We start from the raw sequence: 18407 nt of genomic DNA on the forward strand, positions 1-18407 counted from the left end.
GCTACCAGCCCTTACCTCATGGGTCACATAACAGTGATCCTAGCAGTGACACAGGTCACTCTATTTTCTCTTGTCCTGTCTTACAGATGTGGGCTGGAAGAGACTCTATGGCTTGCGCAGAGTCTCCAGTGGAGTCAGAATTCACAGTCAGGCCCCTGGCTTCAGAGGGAGAGAGAGAGAGACAGACAGACAGACAGACACACAGAGAGAGAGTTCTCTGTGCTCCAGGGGAACAGCGCTCAGATGAGCACACCGCTGATGTGGAAAGGCTATCCATCTACATACATCTGAGTGAACCGCTGCAGACAGTGTATTATTTCCCTGTGAATTCGGAGTTGCTTTCACGCTGACACACTACACCTTCTAGGAAAAGTCAGACTGAAAGAGACAGCGGATGGGAGAGTGTTGCTTGGCCCCTCATGAGGAGTCCACAGGAAAGAGGTCCCAGACAGGCAGGGCGTGACTGTCCTGAGGTGAGCTGTCAGTCTTCCCAGGGTTCTTCCAGTGCAGGTAGAGGAAGTCATCCTACAGCTTAGAGGAAGTCCTGAAGGTTGTGTGGGATGCTGCAGGGAGGGGGCCATCCCAGTGAGCAGAGGCACTGGGGAGAAGGAGCATGGAGTCTCCAGAGGAGACCAATGGGGCTTACATCATTAACCAGAGGAGAGCGAGGCAGGCCTGGCAGGCTGAGCCTACACTCCTTCCATGAGATAAGTTTTGATTAGGTGTCCTTCACAAGGTACCCAAGACTCTTTTTCTGTCCCTCCCTTGGCCCGCACAGCAGAAATCTTCTTGGTCCTGGCCCCTCTGGGGGATGATTTCTCAAGAACCGGATCCCAGAACTGCCCTGGGTGTTCCTATTCAAAACTCAGTTTACCTACCCATGTCTAAACCCTACCCACAGAGAGGGCTTGGCCAGAAAGGTCTGCCCCGGGGCAGAGGAGAGGAGAGAGCCAGGCAACAACCCTCATGCAAGACAGTCAAGCAAGGAGACGATGTGGAGTCTCTGTGAAATTCCCACAGGGGCAGACCCTAGAAGGAAGGAACCAGGCTTCCGGAGTAAGCTGGCAAAGGGCAGAGGTGGGGGAATGAATGGGGGTAGGGTCATTCCTTTCCCCAGTTAATAAAGGTAGTCAGGGAGGAGAGAGAGAAATAAAGAGGTCACCCTTCACAGACAGGGCTCTAGGGAGGCAGGACATGACATGCAGAAGCTAAGACGGCTTTAGACTGTCGGTGCTGGGAGCTGGGCCCCGGATACCCCGGGCGGGTTCTCCACCACCATCGCCACCACCCCAGCTGTTCTGTGACCTGGAGGATCTCGGGAAGGATGGAACTGTAGGTGGGATGGAAGCCAGCCTCTGAGTGCGCCTCTTGGGGGGCTCAGAGCTGCGAGGTGCACGGCCCACCTTCTTCCCCTCCCGGCCAAGTGGGGGCGGGGCACAGCTGAACTAGCAAAGGTCAGAGTTCCTACCTGTAAGCCATTGGGGTACACCTCGCCCTCGGAGAGTGAGTCCACCAGGTCCTCTTCGTCCAGCGTGGCCCGCTTGTAGGATGACATCTGCAATGCCAAGTGCAGTACGGACTCCCTCAGCGTCTCCATAGCCAAATGGGGAAGCTGGCCCCGGCGCCCCGCCCCACCCCGGCCACCCGAGATCAGCCCACGGATGGCTGGCCCTCCCTGCGCATCACACCCGCCTCACCCCCAGAGAGGACAGAGCGGCGGCCAGCGGCGGCCACACGCTCCGCATGCTGTGCCCCAAGTTGCCCAGAACGGATCGGATCCCCTGGTATCTCCACACGCTGGCTGCCGGGGGCGGGGCCCGCTGGGAAGTGGGCGTGGCCTGTTGGACACAGGTCTCTCCCTGGTCTTCCGCGTTCAGGATGGGGACCTCTTTCTTCACATGCCCAGCCCCTGATCATAGCTGGCAGGACAGGGCCCCATAGAGGCTTCATTCATAATGGGACCCCCCCCCATGGCAGAGACCAAGAGGCAAGGTCAGCAAAGACTAGACGGGTCAAGACACATTGCTTCGCCATTGGCCCTTAGTTGAGACAAGGGATCTTCCGTCTAGCTAGAAAGGCTTGCAGGGTGGGGGTGGGAGTGAGGGGTGGAGATGGAGGCAGGAATCCCCCCCACATCTCAGTTCCTTTCCCCCTCTAATTCGGGAGTTTTAAAGCCATAGTTCTGAGTGAAGTTCACACAAATCTAAGAAAGTCCCCTGACTGCTGAGTGACTCTGGAGGTTTCTGCCTTCCAAAGACCCATCTCTCTCTCTCTCTCTCTCTCTCTCTCTCTCTCTCTCTCTCTCTCTCTCTCTCTCTCTCTCTCTCTCTGTGTGTCTGTGTGTCTCCCCCCCCATGCAGGCAAAACACCAATTCACATAAACAAAAATAAATTATTTTTTTTAAAAGGTGTATGAAAGTCAGGCAGTGATGGCAAATGCCTTTAATCCCAGCACTTGGGAGACAGAAGAAGGCAGATCTCTGTGACTTTGAGGCCAGCCCGGTGTACAAAGTGAATTCCAGGACAGCCAAGGCTACATAGAGAAACCCTGCCTTGAAAAAAAAATGTGTATGAGTGTTTTTTTGTCTGTCTGTTTGTATGTGTACCGCATCCGTGACTATGAAGGTCAGAATGGTGGACTGGATCCCAGGACTGGAGTTATGGATGGTTGTGAGCCCCAGTGTGGGTGCAGGGAACTGAACCTAGGTCATCCAGAAGAGCAGCCAATGTTCTTAACCACCGAGCCATCTCTCCAAAGCACCACATGTTGGGCATGTATACAGGTGAACCAGTGTGTATGGGGGGGGGTGAGGTGGCTGTCTAAGGTAGGGGAGGGGTTAGTGAGGAAGGTGGGTCCTGGGGTTTCCCAGGCTTTATGGGCCAGCAAGATGGCTCAACCAGGTAAAGGTGATTGCCGCCAAAGCCAGCCACTAGAGTTCATCCCTAGGACCCTCCCTGTGACAGCCCACTCAACTGCCAGAGTCAGCCCGCCATTGTAAACGACATACTCATTACACTACACTTGCTTCAAAGTCCTCTGTGTTCCCCAACCTTTTGCCAGGCTCAGGGCTGCCCCTCCCTGGCCATCCTCTTCAGCTACCACCCACAAAGGCCCCAGATCTCTCCCCTGGCTTTTGTTCAGATCTGCGAGTACCTAGGCTGCTCCTTCTCAGCCAAGTCCTTTGTAGCTGCTGATCCCTCCATCTGGAACATTCTTTTCTGGCTTTTTTGCTCCTCCCACAGGCAGCTCCAGTCTCAGACTAAATGCCACCTGCTCAAATGTCCAAAACACCCTAGGTAGCTGCTCACATTCTCTTACAGAAAGAAGCCTCTTCCTTTCCTTATAGACGTGATTGCGGTCTGTTACATTTGCTTTGTTTTGGGAGATAGGGGTTTATTACGAGGCCTAGACAAGCCTGGAACTCACGATCCTCTTGCCTCTACATCCCCAGTACTGGGATCAAAGGTGAGCACCTCCACATACACCCACCAGCTCTCGGTTAACATTTTGTCGCTGTTTTTATGTGCTGACTACCTGTTGCTCTCCCCCCCCCCAAACCTGTGCTTTGCCTACAGCAGTGGGGCTCCTGTGGGAGACTTGCTATCCCCAGGCGTGGAGCAGGCGCTCAACAATAGTTCTTCAACTGAATGGTGGTGCCTTCGAATTCTCACGAAAGCCTCAGTGTCTAATGTACTACCTAAGAGCACACAGAACACAGAAAGACAGCCAAGGGACACCGGTCCTGGGGAAAGCAAGGTATGTGTGGAGGGGAAGCATCTCTTTCTAAAGATTCATTTATACGGGGGCTTCAGAGATGGCTCAGCGGTTAAGAGCACTTGCCGCTCTCCCAGAGAACCCAGGTTCAGTTCCTAGTACCCAACATGGCAGTCACAACTATCTGATCCAGTTCGAGGATCAGATGCCCTCTTGTGGCCTCAACAGGCACTGCATGCATGTGGTGCACTTATATATGTACTTGTATGTTAGGTAAAATGTTAAAACAAACAAACAAAGAAAAAACAGATTTGCTTCTGGGTGTAGTGACACACACCTTTAATCCCAGCACTCAGAAAGTAGAGGCAGGTGGATCCGAGTTCAAGGCCAGTCTGGTTTAAAAAATGAGTTCCAGGACAGCCAGGGCTACAGTAAGATCTTGTCTCAAAAACCATTGGAGAAAAAAAAAAAGATTTACACACTCTTAATTCATGCATGTAAGTGTTTTGCTTGCACATATGTATGTATACCATATGGAAAACTGGTGCCCAGAAGAGGGCACTGAGTCTCTGGAACTGGAAACACAGATAGGTGTGAGCTGCCATGTGGGTGCTGGAAACTGAACTTGGGTCCTCTGCAAGAGCAGTCAATGCTCTTAACTCCTGATCCATCTCTGCAACCCCACCTTGGGGGTATGGAAGCAAACCAAATTCTTGACACATCTGCCTCTCTTTCACTGGGTGGAAGATTTCCTATTACCTCACTCCGGGAGAGGAAGACACCTTCCCAGGCATCCAGACTAATGAGGTCCCCTCAAAACCAAGAGATTTGGCTGCATTAAGTGACAGGCGCTAATCACCCGAGGAAAGCCCCCCCCCCGAAAAAGAGCACTGGTCCCCCAACACTCCCCTGGGACCTAGGAGGGCAGAGCGGTAACAGTTCCTACTCTCGGTCTGGTGTCCTTTCCCTTTGGTGTATTTCCTTGGCCCCTTTTATGCAGACTGAAACCGAAGCTAAGGGAAGTAGCTTGTGGGTAGGCAGGTTAAGCAATGGCTCCTCCCACTTCAGATCATTTCAGAGACCTCCCCTTCTGGGAAATCTCCTGACCACTGACAGCATCTAGTCCAGAGGTGTCCTCCCAGGCCCTCCAACCCCCGTGCTGCCTCCTCAGAGCAGACATCTCAAGATAGGAGTGGGCTAAAGACAGAACACGGCCTGTTTTCTCAGGGGCCTGGTCTGGGGCTACAGCCTCTAGATGTTTGAGCAAAGGTGCTTACTGGTGGGTGGGTGGACAACCATGTCCCATCCATCCCAATGGGACGTCTATCTAGTGACTAGACGACATGAGGCTCATATACCTCTCAAGAGAAATAAGCATTGCAAAAAGCTGTGGATTTCTCAGCCCACAAAAGCCCCCGCCCCATTTTTGTAATGTCAGCTGAGGCCTGAAGTGAAACTTCATCTACCTCGGAGGTGTGGAACATCTTTCTATCCCACCTCTCCTCAGTGGGGAGCGTGCTAAGGCTGAGTGGGGGACATCCAGCAATGGTTGTCCTCTCTCTGGACCTGCCAAGTACTCCACAGACGACAAGGCCCTACAGCCACCAGCAGGTATGTTTTCCATTTATAGAGGGAGGAAGGTGAGGTGGTGGCCAGACCCTACACCTACTGGGTATCACTTAAGATATCTTAAGTGTCCCTTTGGTCTCACTCAGTACTTCATCCTTCTCAGGGAACACCCTTATCTCCACTTCACAAACAGTTGAGTGAGGGTCGGGGAAGATTCACCCTCCAGTGCCCTGGCTGAACCATGAGGTAGTTAGGACAAGCTTTTTTACCTTCCTGCAAACCCACCCATACTGGCTTCATTAAGTTGTCTCAAGGAGGCCAGGCCACATAGCAAGTCAGTCAGTACCAGAGTCAGGTCACAAGCCCGGGCCCTGGATACCAGGGCCTATGTTCTTTGTGCAAGGCAGGACTACTTCCGGTGGGGACCTCCTGAGTCTGGAAGCCCTGGGAAGACTAGACCCTGGGCTGGCGGAACAACCAAGGCTTGCTTTAATGGCCTCATTTGTGGTTATATGGGCACCACACCCTGCCCTTGGGAAAGCAGAACTGCTGCTTTGTGGGGATCCCCCCCCCAGAAATCTGGGCTGCATCTGGGCCTGGTACGCACAGAACTACTTGGCTGAGACCAAGAATGGTGAAGTGGGAACGGCAGCTCCCTGCGGAACGCAGGCCCGGGGTCCCCAATGCCCCCGGGGAAAGTGATGAAAACCAGATGAGGAGGATGTGCCCGACCTGGAAGCCTGCCCTGCAGCGGCCATCGTGGGTCTGGGATGAGCACAAGCGAGACCCAAAGATGCTTCCATGTTTCTGATGACAAAGGCTCGTGGCCTGGTGGTACCCAGGAACCCCACGGGCCCCAACAGCTTTCCTCACTCAGATGACCCTCATGGTTGTTTCGCCCAAGGCAGAGATCTTCAGGAAATCTTGGCATGGGTCAGGAGTTGGCAAAGGGTGGCATTTTGCGCCTGGGCCGAGAAGCCACACCCTGAGCTGTTTTCACATGCTACACCTCCATTGCTTAGGGGGCCACCCTCGCGGCCAAGCACCCATCAGCTGTCCGCCAGCAACAGGCTGGGATCTGGGAGAAGCTACGTGTCACCCGGTACACACTCAACAGGCACGAAGATGGAGCTGGCGAAAGCTCTCACTGAAACTTCAGTCTGCTAACCCATTCTGCCACTTTCCAGGGGCAGGGAAATGCCAAGTCCACAGCAAGTACCCGTGGTATTCCTACCATTATCAGATAGTGTGTGTGTGTGTGTGTGTGTGTGTGTGTGTGTGTGTGCCCGCGGCCAGAGGACAACCTCGGGTGGGGTCCCACAGGCACGGCTGCCTTTTTCACTGAGACAGGGTCTCTCACTTGGCTGTAACTCCCTGAGTTACAGAGAACCCCAAGGAGTCTTCTGTTTCTACCTCCCCAGCTCTGGGATAACAAGCCCCCACCTCTACACTTGGCTTTTTTTTAAATATATATAATTTATTTCTATTTTATGTTCTTTGGTGTTTTACCTGTGTGTATGTCTGTGTGAGGGTGTCTGATCTCCTGGAAGAGTTACAGATTGTTGTGAGATGCCACATGGGTGCTGGGAATTGAACCTGGGTCCTTTGCAAAAGCAGCAGCCAGTGCTCTCAACTGCTGAGCCATCTCTCCAGTCCCAACATTTGGCTTTTTACGTGGGCTCTGGGGACTGAATGGAGGTCCTCCTGACTGGATGGCAAGCATTTTACTGACCGATCGCTCCCCCCCCCCCCCAGCTACTGTCGTTACTTCTAAAACAAGGTTCTCACACTGTCAATTGATCCCTGCAATGAAACACAGGGCTGGGGATGTAGCTCAGCAGATGGAGCGCTTGCTTAGCATGAAGCCCTGGGTCCAGTCACAAAGTGGGTATGGTAGCACACACCTGTAATCCCAGGACTCAAGAGGTAGGGCAGGAAGATCAGGAGTTCGAGGCTATTCTTGACTACATAGTAAATCCAAAGCCACCCTGGAAGATAGAGACCCTGTTCCACATACACCAAGCAAGGAAGGAAGGAGGGAAGGAGGAGGTAGGACAGAAGGGAGGAAGAAAAGAGATGTCAGTATCAGAATGGGGATAAAAGGCCATTCTGACTAAATAAGACTCTTATTTATTATTGTTATAAATTTGTTATTGTTATAAAACAATAAATAAAAATAAATGTAACTGGCTAAGGCTAGCAACCTGCTTGCATGCCCAAGGCCTTGAGTCTGAGCAAGCACTAAGTAATAGTAATAATGTAATAACTGGCCACCCCCCCCCCCACCAAGTTCCTGACTCTCGACAGGCTCTTTTATGCCCTTATCCTATTCATGTCTATGATCACCTTGTGGAACCAATCCTGAGACTCCTATTTCACAGGTTTGGAAACTGAGGCCTGCCAGTTAACACAACTAAAACTTGATCTCAGATTTTCTTCATCTTCTCTCATTTCCCTTTTTCTTGTTGCTCCCCACAACAGGGCCTAGCTCTTAGGCAGGGCTCTTTGGAGGCCACAGGCCACTCCATCTGAGCTGTGGGAATAGAGGGCTAGAACTTGGTAGGTGAGGGAAAAGGACTTGGCTTTGGGCCACCAACCATTCTGGTGGCAATGGCCTAGCAGGGAAAAGGGATATTGGGCGAGAGGTGGAAGGCAGGGAAGGGCTAAAGCCGAAGTTCAAGAAACCACTGTAAGTTATAATAAAGAGGGGAGATCAGGTTGCTGGCAGCTTCCTTTGAGACACATGGCAGCCCTCCTAGGAGTGGGTCACTGTGATCGGTCTGCAGTATAACGGAGACTCTACAGATGCCCACTTGGCCCATGCTGATCTGCGTATCTACACCCTGAGGAGTGTTGTTGTTTTGGTGCCTATGGTAGAAGTGGTCCATGCCTGGCGGGCCACCTCCCCTTCTTCTCTAGTGTATGGGTGACCCAATGTACTCGCTTTCCCCTTGCCTGGTATCCCCACCCGTCACCTCTGGCCTCCATGAACAGCCTCAGAGGCTCAGCTCCTCCAGGAAGCCTTAACTTATTAGATTCCGAGTCCCTGGCTCTCCCAGTGGCTCATCTCCTACTGAACTCTGGGTACAAAGATGCAAATTACCTGACAAGATCCAGCCTGTCTCCTGCTAACAGACTGACTTCCTGGGGCTACACAATGAAAACTGCTGGCTGGCACCTCCATCTTCTCTCCGCCCTAGGATCGAACTTAGTATCTCTCTTGCTTAGTATCCCTCCCCCTCCCCCACCCCATGCACATTGGAACCACAGTGGAACACAGGGTCGGGTCCTTTAAGCACGGGTTTCCTGCTCCCAAGCCTTTGTATGCCCTCAGATTTCTTGACCAGTAAACTTCTCGGCTCAGATATCTTCCTCCAGGCAGCCTTCCAGGACTTCACCAGGACCCTTCCGCTCTCCTCTCAAACAGGCCTTTGCTAAGTATCACACTCTAAGCACAGCACGGCTTTGACATCTCAGTTCCTTCTGTGCTTTGATTCCCCCCCCCCCGGCCCCATCTCATGGGGATGGCAAGAGTACCCAGCATGTGGGGTCTTTATAGGTTCTGGGCAAAGCAAGGCACATAGGCTCCTTAGCTCGGTGCCAACCAGGCAGGGAAGTGACATCCAGACACTGTCCTCTTGCATGTAGCAGACTGAGAAAGCGCCCTATTTCAGGAGAGCGGAGGACCCACACATGAAAATCGGAGGTCGGCAGAGGGTGTTCACACATGACCGACAGTCACACACCTGAAAAGCCAGAGTCTGGGTCCCCTCCCTGGGGGTTCCAGCCCACGGCAGATAGTTCTATCGTGACAAGAGCAGCCACCATCTCCCACCTTCCCTCCTTGCACCTGTCTGGTACTGTCTGCCTCGGGCATCGCTCCCTGGGTCTTCTCAGCGCACCGCGTACAAAGCAGACCAGTGAGCTGGCCCTGAATCCGGAGCCACCAGCAGACGCCTGCACCTTGATGCTCCAGCACCCTTGTGAGGAAGAACCCAGCTGGGTAAGTCCCAGGCTGAAGAGGCCAGGGGTGCCGGAACAATTCGCTGACCTAATCGTGTAAAAACACAGGACAAAGCGAATCTGTCTGGTTTAATGATATTTATAACGTGCCTGACCTGCTTGGTAATTAGGTTCACCCAGGAAGCAGCTTGTGAAGTGGCGGTAATTAGTATTTGTGTTACCCCTGGTGGGCAGGCAGTGGCTGGGGAGAGGAAGAAACAGATGGGACAGGAAGCTTAGGCACACCCCAGATTCGTGAACCCCAAGACAACCAACTTATGTGGACAATCCTATCCAGCCCTCATTGAGGTCCAAGGTGGCCATGATGAATCCTTCTGAAGGTTGAGAAAATTAACCCAGAAAGGTCCATTCCCTTGTCACATGACAGCCAGGGTTCACATAGGTTTCTTATTTCCTTGGGCAGCAGGAAGTCAGTAGGGGAAGGGGTGGGGGACAGGAGGGTTACGTAACAGATCTGACATCGACTTGCCCTTAACACACAGAGAGACGCTGGAGCAGCCGAGGGTGTAGCCCAGTTGATACAGGGCCCAACACACATGAAGCCCTGGTCCAACACCCTGAACCACATCTGTGGGACGTGGCAGCACACATCTGTGATTCCAGCATCTAGAAGGAGGAGGCAAGAGGATCAGAAGTTCAAGGCTGTCCTCAGCTCCATAGTGAGAGCTGAGAATATATGAGATTCTATCTTTATATATGAGAACATATGAGATTCTATCTTTTAAAAAAAATTTAAAGAAAGAAAACAACAGCAACAAAAAACCCCGAGGCTGGAGAGATGGTTCAGTGATTAAGAACAATGGCTATTCTCTTAGAGGACCCATATTTGAACCCCAACACACACATGGTGGCTCACAACCATCCACACCTCCAGCTCTAGGGGATCTACAGGCACTTGGCATACATGTGGTACACAGGTACACACAGAAAAAACACTCATATACTTAAAGCAATTTAAAACAAGATTCAGCCCAGCACCCAAAATACAAAGGGAACTAAGTCGAACCAGGAATGGTGGCACACAAGAAAGAAAATCTCAGTGCCATCCTCAGCTACACAGAACTAGAAGTCGGCCTGGACTAGCTATACGACACCCTGTCTGAAACAAACGAAAAGGTCCAATGAGGCTGAGGTCTCTTTTATGGGGGAATTATGGCCTTGTAGATTAAGCTTCATGGGGCTAAACTGGGAACCTGTCTGTCCCCGTACTTAAAAGGCCAATGCTGTTTCACAGCCGCCTCACAGAGGTCCTGAGCGCAGGCATTTAAGCCAGGCTTTCCTCACAACTCCTCCCATTTCACAGACTGAGAAACTAAGGCTTCAGGAACTTCAGAGTGAGGGGACACAGGCAGCATGGGTCGAGGGGAACAAGCCGCCTGAGAGGAGTCCTGTGCCCAGACTCCAGCCCATGCCGCTTGCCACCCCGCCACCTCTAGCCATGTGGCTGTGCACCTCTGAGAACTCTGGGGAGAGAAGTCAAGTGTGGTGGCACACACATGTAATCCCAGCACGTGGGAAGTAGAGGCAGGCGAATTTCTGAGTTTGGGGCCCATCTGGTCAACAATGAGAGTTCCAGGACAGTCAGAGCGACATAGAGAAACCCTGCCTTGAAAATAGATAAATAAATAGTATAATAATAATAATAATAGTAAATAACATAACACATCTCAAAAGCAGGATTTAAAAAAAAACAGCAAATGTTTATTTAGCACCAACTCTACACCCACTAAGGGATTTGCAGGCAGGCTACAGCCACAGGGGAGAGTCTAGACAGGTCTGCAGGCCCTTTTATGCCGTTTTCTTCAAACTAGAGATTGCAGATGCTTTTCTCCCCAGAGTGGGTCCTGAGGATGCAACAAGGATCCCGGAGTGAGAGTCGGGATGGGCGTTCAGCTGAGCTCCCCAGCCTCTTCCCTGGGAAGCAAAAGGTTGCCCTGCCAGTGATCCTTATCCTCCGCTTCTCCAGATAGCAGGCCTGTTAGGACACATCCTCAGGAAGTGGGGGTGCCCAGCCCCTAGAACCCCTGAGGCAGCAACATGTCCTGGCCCTGTCAGATTTCACCCTCGTCTTCCTGAGCTGGGCCCCACTTCTCACCTCCCACAAGCCCTCATCCGGCATTTACCAGGTTCCTAGCCTCCTCCTCCCCTCGCTGCCATGCCAGCATTACTGAAGTTGGGGTCCCATCACCCAGCTGCAAAGAAAGCACCCAGACGTGAAAGTGGTCCATACCAGGGCAGTCTCAGTGGACAGGGCTAGGTCCTCCCAGGCCTGTTCAGGGAAAAAGCACCTCACTGGCTGGCAAAGCTGCATCTCAGGTGGCATCGCCATGCCAAGCAACCTCATCTTCCCTGAACCCTGGAGGAGCATGGGTAATGGTTAGGATCCCAGTCCCTGGAAATGGCTATGTTCAAATCTCTGCTCATCCTGGAGCCGGCACTCAATCCCTGCCTGCGGCTCAGCTTGCTCAACTATGAGATGGGTTTATTAAACAGCATTACAAGGATTAGATGGCTTCTCAGGACAAGGACCTGCAACAGAGGGAGGGCTGGACCAAGCAGCAGCTGCTCCCGTCACTTCGGTCTGCAGGTTCCCACTCCCACTGACGGCTGGTCAGGTCTGGCCAACAGATGTGTCAAAGTCTTTAAAATACCAGCACGGTAAGGATTTTGCGTGAAAATCAGCATTTTTAAGTTTCCTTTGTAAAAGCAAACAAAACAAAAACACAAGACTGCTGCTAGGTCCACATTCTCAAATAGCTGGAGGGAAGACAGATGCCCCCAGTGGACAGATCACAACTCCCCAGGGCATCACAGCCCAGCCTCACTCCTCCTAGCCTCCTCTCTGAGGCCCAGGCTTGGCCGTTCCTTTTCACCACGCTGGTGCCATGACATGCAACAAAGAGAAAAGATGCCTCCCGCTAGGAGGCTCCTCGGTCAAATGTGGGGAAATGATTTAAGCCAGACCAACTAAGCAATGGCGACAGACGTCCGGAGGGTGGTGACCTGAGAAGGCAGACTTCCTAGAATGGAGCAAGGCTGGGAAATAGGGACATTTTGGAAGGGTCCCGTCTTGATTTCACTGTGGATGTCTACACGTGTGTGTTTGTCAAAACACGTATAGCTGCTGCCTGTGTGCTTTATTCTATGCAAGGGACACCTAGACAGGAAAGAAATGGGAACGGAAGCGTGGGGGTTGGGGCCGAGGTCCAGACCGGGCCTGACTCCTCTGGCTGTGAGGATGAGGCCTGTTAAATGGGGCAGAGACCAGAGACAACAGCAACCATTCCTCTCTCCTTGCACAATGCCAGCCACATCAGAGGCTGAAATCCAGAGTTTAAAGCTATGAGTGGCTGAAGAACACTGTACAGACCCATGGTGTCCAAAACAGAAGCCATCAGCTGCGTGCAACAACTGGGGCTGGGGATGTAACCAAGTTGGTAAAGTGCTCTGTGTAGCACGCAGATGTCCCTGCATTCCAACTCCAGCCCCATGTAAACTGGGGAGGAGGGTGCACTTAGAAGGTAGGGGCAGGAGGCATCCTCAGCTTTAATAGTGAGTTCAAGGCCAGCCCTGTATCAAACTTTTTTTAATTAATTAGTTTTGGTTTTTTGAGGCAGAGTCTAGAGCTCTGAGTAACAGCCCGAGGTCCTGGAACTCAGTCTGTAGAGATCCGCCTGCCTCTGCCTCTTTACTGCTGGGATTAGAAGTGTGTGCCATCACTGCCTGGCTAATTTTTTAAAAACATAATTTAGATTTTTTTAAAATATTTATTTATTATGTATACAATATTCTGTCTGTATGTCTGCAGGCCAGAAGAGGGCACCAGATCTCATTACAGATGGTTGTGAGCCACCATGTGGTTGCTGGGAATTGAACTCAGGACCTTTGGAAGAGCAGGCAATGCTCTTAACCTCTGAGCCATCTCTCCAGCCCCATAATTTAGATTTTTAGATTCCCTGGAGCTGGAGTTACAGATAGTTGTGAACTGCCCTAGCACACCTGGGGGTAAAGCCACTCCTGGCCCTCACCGCTATAGGGCATCCAGCAGTCCTGTCCCCTGAGACTCTGACCTCTGTGTAGGGGTAACATTATACCTCCCCTTTCCTCTTGAGTAAGAGCCATTATACCTCCCCTTCCCTCTTAAGAGCGGGTACATCCACTCATGTTTCTAGGGCACACAGAACACTAGGGGCCAGGACGAGCTTGCGGGAGAACTGCTGTGTCAGGGGCCCACCCTGAAATTCTAGAGCAGGGGGGCATAGGAGCAATGGGGGAGGGGCAGGAGAGGGCTTTCCATCTGTGACAGTGTGGAAAATGAATGGGCAGGGAGATAAAACAGGCTGGACTCAATGCTGCGGGCCTGGGAAGAAGAGTTGCTGAACACAGGGAAAAACTCCCACTGGCCCCCATGTCCGTGGTTGGCCTAGGATCCGGGAACAGCACTGAAGAGACACTACTGTGGTCACACTGGTGCAAAAGGGAGCCACACCCATCTCCAGAAAGGTTCCTCTGCCTGGGGGGGTATGGACCCCACCGGGATGGTAGAAGCGGCTCGTTGGCCGCTGGCCGTAGGGACTGCTGGGAATAGAGTCAGCAGGGCTCAGAGCTCACAGTCAGACAAATCTGCCTTTTAAACCTCCACCCAAACCTCCTACCCAGACTACCCTCCGCACTGAGCAGTGTGGGCCTCCCTCAACATTGTCCCGGGCAGGGCTGTGTGATGTTGACTACCAGTTTTAACATTCCTGCATGGGGTGAGTACTCTCCGGTGGTTGGATGTTGGGTCACACTGTAATATGACAAGAAGGTTGACTTCTGACTTAGCCACTTAGGGACCATGTCATACTGACAGCGTCTTGCCACCTCTCAGAACCTCAGTTTCTCCCTGTATCCAGGAGGGCAGCAGTTTCTTCCTCACAGGGATCCTGAGGGAGAGAGGACTCCTTGGGTAAGGTACCACACACAGTGGTTGGCTTTGAAGCCTCCAGAAAAACAAGGTTTAAACCGGCATAGTAGTTGATGCAAGGACTCCAGCTGCACAAGAACACTGTGGAGACCTTATCACGCACCCCAGAGGACATCCTGGTTACCTGCCCCCCACCCAGGCTTGGGGCTATGGATTCTTCATAGCTCAGCAAAATAACCAAAGGCAGGAAGTGGGGAGCTCAGACTCGACAGCCAAGAGAGAGAAGCACTTGTGCCCACGCCGACAGCTGCTCTGAGCAATGGGCTCTAGACAGGAAGTGGGAGGAGATGGGCAAGCCTCTAGCGTGGAGGTGCCTAGCAGAGGAGAGGTCGGCTCTGCTCAGGGTGGGATCTGGCCTCCAGAATCCCTCTGTGTGCTCACTGTTTTCTTCTTTTCTTGCTTTCTTTCGAAGATTTACTTATTTTATCTTATATGTATGGGAATGTTGCCAACATGCACAGATATGTGCACCACATACATGCCTGGTGCAATGGAGCCCCTGGAACTGGAGTTACAGACAGTTGTGAGCTGCCAGGTGGGTGCAGGGAATCGAACCCGGGTCCTCTAGAGGAGCAGCCAGTGCTCTTAACTGCTGAGCCATCTCTCCAGCCCCACTCACTGTTTTCTTAAACCCACAGTGGGTCCCATCTGTGTCACCAGGAAGTCTAGAACAGTCACTTTGAAGAAACCTGGCTGGCCTGCTCTTGGCAAGGAGCCATGACCAAGCCCCCTGATGTGGGAATGATACACCATCCTCTTAGGATCCAGATCATCACTGAAGTTGTCCCTGTCACCTCCCTCTGGCTCTGTTGTTAGCAAATCCAAACTCCCAAGGCTGGGCCTCTTCTGTTACAGAGCAAAGTGGCTATTACTCAAATACAGGCCAACGAGGCAAAGTCCACAAGGGTGCACAGAGCCCAGCACACGGCCTGTGTGACCTCAAAAAAGTTTTTTGCTCTGGCTGAGCCTCCACCTACCCCTTGTAAACAGGGCTTTCGCCTTTGAATGAGAAAAGCAAGAGGGAGGAGCCTAGGTATGGATGGAGGAGGGCAAGCTGAAGCCTGGCTGTTGCAGAAGGTCCTGGCAGAAGGTCCTCAGGATGGGGTGGGGGGCGGGAGGGGCTCCTCTGTTTTCCCGTTTGCAGCATTCAGTGCACACTCCCCCTCCTGCCTGCTCAGGGCTTCTCTGGCTGCAGTCACTGCAACTCCCCAGTACTAGGCTACCAGCCAGGGCTTCTTAAAGTCACCAGCTTCCCACCGAGGGCTCAGCAGGGCCTAGCCAAAGCCCATCACTCACCGCTGGAGATTATCACATCACAGCTTGCAGAATGGCAGGGTGCCTGGCAGGAGCCTGGCACCAGCTCCACGTCCGCCTGGGCTGGGAAATGGCTAGGACAGCAGCACCCCACCATCCTGTCCTCCGAGAGTCTTTCTTCCCTATCTCCTGGGCCACACTGGGGCTCCAGAGTTCCAGGGCCACATTCCAGCTATGGACACTTTAGCCTCATCCCCACTAGGCCAGGAGACAGGGACAGAGAGCTCTGGGTTGGGTTGGGTTTAAGAAGAGAAACTCAGGTGCAGACAGAACGGAGTTCAAATTTAGCTGTGTGACCCTAAGTGAGCAACTGAAGCCCTCTGTGCCTGTCCTCATACCTATAAAGTGTTGAAATAACAGCATCCACCATCCTTGGGAGGAGAATCAGTTCTTTATAAAGTGTCTGGAAGGCAGCCTGGTTCTGCCTGAATGCACGGGTGAGCGGATGAGTGTGTCACGTGCTCAAGCTCTGTTACCCAGACATCAGCATCCTCTTAGGACCACTATCATGACCCTCCCACCAGCTGTCTTTGCAACTGCTTCACAAGAGCCCCTCCCACACAGGATCTCTGAGATGCTTCCTTAATCGGGACCCTCGGGTTTGTGAATGATATAACCTCAACTCCGGCTGGGTTTCTGCCAGGCAGGACTTGATCCAGACCTTCAGACATGCTGCTGGGAATGCCCCCCATGCAGGCAGTGCCCTCTCCATGTGCTACCCACACTCACTCCCACCTCCTGAGACCAGACATCCTTCCCAGTAGGAGAGCCAGTCACACGCTAACTGTGTGCAAGCCTAAAAACCTTCTCCCTGTCTGGTCTGACTGATGAAGTCCAGGAGAGAACTCAGGTTGGCCAGGCCTGGACTATGCCTGCATGTTCTCCTTGTCTGTAAAGCCATGCAGCAGACACCATGGTACTGCTAGGGATGGCTCTGGGGACCCATCTGCTACCAGAGCATGGAGTCTTGAAGGCCCAGGCTCTGGTCACCTCGGCCCCACACATCCAATTCAGCAGAAGATCTGACCTTAGGCTCTCCCAAGCCCTGGAGACTTATCCCACTCAGCAACGTCACTCCAGAAACCCCCAGAAACCCCACGTGATAAGGAGATGGTGATGTCATCCCTCAGGAAACAGGAGAAGGGCCACTGTGACCCATGGAGGAGACAAGATCTATACTCAAAACAGATTTCCTCACCCCACACGAGGCCCAGGTGTTTCTCAAACCTACATTGATCATCTTGCCTTCATCTCCCACGCATAAGCCACTAGCTTGGTCTTTTTTTCTCGAGACTAGGTAGTCCAAGATCTTGAACTTCTGATCCTCCTTCCTCTACCTCCTAAGATTACTGGTGTGTGTGTCACCAGGACCATTTTATGTGGTTCTAGGGATGGAGCCTAGGGCTTTGCCCATGCAAGGCAAGTACTCTACCAAATAAGCTATGGCCACAGCCTGTAAGCGTCTTTATTAGCCAGAGAAAAGAATTCCAAGGGTCAGTCGGGCGGTGGTGGTGCATGCCTTTAACCCCAGCACTCGGGAGGCAGAGGCAGGCGAATCTCGATGAGTTCGAGGCCAGCCTGGTCTATAGAGTGAGTTCCAGGACAGCTAAGGACACACATAGAAACCCTGTCTTGAAAAAACAAAAAAGGGGCTGGAGAGATGGCTCAGTGGTTAAGGACATCGCCTGCTCGTCTAAAGGTCCTGAGTTCAGTTCCCAGCAACCACATGGTGGCTTACAACCATCTGTAATGAGATCTGGTACCCTCTTCTGGCCTACAAGCATGCATGTAGGCAGAATACTGTATACACAATAAATAAATAAATAAATAAAAAATAAATAAATAAATAAATAAATAAATCTTTTAAAAAAAGAAAAACAAAAAAAGAAAGACAAAAAAAAGCAAAACAACAACAAACAGACCCAGAATCCCAGGGTCTCGGTTTTCAATGAGAATAGAATGGTGCAAACAGTTCTATGATGCTGTTCATTTGAGCCCCTTACACCTCAGAATAAGTGCTGGTAGTGTCCCCCAACTTTGCAGATGTGAAACCCGCTCTTGCTGCACAGCCAGAAAGAGTCAGAGTCTGGGGGAGAGGGGCTCCAAATGCCTGTATCACTCTGCCTCCTTATCCCCACCATCCCATCCATGATACCAGGCTTCCCTGCCAGCATGAAGGGCTGGTCCTCACCCCACACAATGCCCAGGCCTCTTGGGATACCAAGGCTCCACACTGTCAGCCCCAGCCAATCAGAGTGGATCCTTAGTCAAACAGGCTCCTGAGCTGCAGTTGCCTTGGTGACCAGGAATGTCTCTGCCTCAGGAAGCCCACCCAGGCTCAGCTTCCCACCAGGTCCCCAACACTCCACCCACCACCACCACACGTGATCATCGTGGGGTGGGAAGAGCCCAGGAGAGGCCTTGGAAGGGGAGGGAGAGTTGTACTGGCTCAGAGGACACAGTCTTGGCTCAGGGTGGTCCCCAGGTATAGGGTAGATTTGAGGGGCTTTGGGGAAGTTCTAGGTTCAGCGTAAGCAGACTGGGAGTGAGCACCAGGCTCTGAGCCCTCGAGAACCAACTGCTCCCCCAGTCTTGGAGGCAGAAGAGCCAAGATGGGAGACTGTGGACTGTGCTGTGGGTCTCTGTGATCAGCGCTGTGTGGCTCTACACAAGTGGTCTCACCACTCTGAGTACGTGTGAAACACACATGAAAGTCGACCTCACTGGCCCTGGATAGAAGGAAGGTGAGGATGCAGGAAAGGACACATCACAATCAAGCACTGTCTCCCGAGAGAGGCACTCCCAGACACCTGGCGTGAT

General features: G+C 52.3%; 1 protein-coding gene across 2 annotated transcripts in view; it reads right to left on the minus strand.

Moving 5' to 3' along the window:
• The window catches only part of Ece1 (endothelin converting enzyme 1), a 95759-nt gene that overhangs the window by 49971 nt on the left and 27381 nt on the right, over window positions 1-18407 (minus strand). Inside the window, exons 1-2 of one of the 2 annotated variants that reach the window (XM_050150718.1) lie at window positions 1698-1803; window positions 1469-1555 (exon numbers count right to left, since the gene is read on the minus strand). In XM_050150718.1, the coding sequence (XP_050006675.1) occupies window positions 1469-1555; window positions 1698-1745 (135 nt within the window). In that variant the 5' untranslated portion in view covers window positions 1746-1803. Of the gene's footprint in view, window positions 1-1468; window positions 1556-1697; window positions 1804-18407 lie in introns of those variants that run through there. The other variant, XM_050150727.1, reaches the window with a different exon arrangement.

The sequence above is a fragment of the Alexandromys fortis genome, unplaced genomic scaffold, assembly GCF_014885135.2.
Source record: "Alexandromys fortis isolate MF-2015 unplaced genomic scaffold, M_Fortis_MF-2015_v1.1 scaffold_26, whole genome shotgun sequence".
NCBI lineage: Eukaryota > Metazoa > Chordata > Mammalia > Rodentia > Cricetidae > Alexandromys > Alexandromys fortis.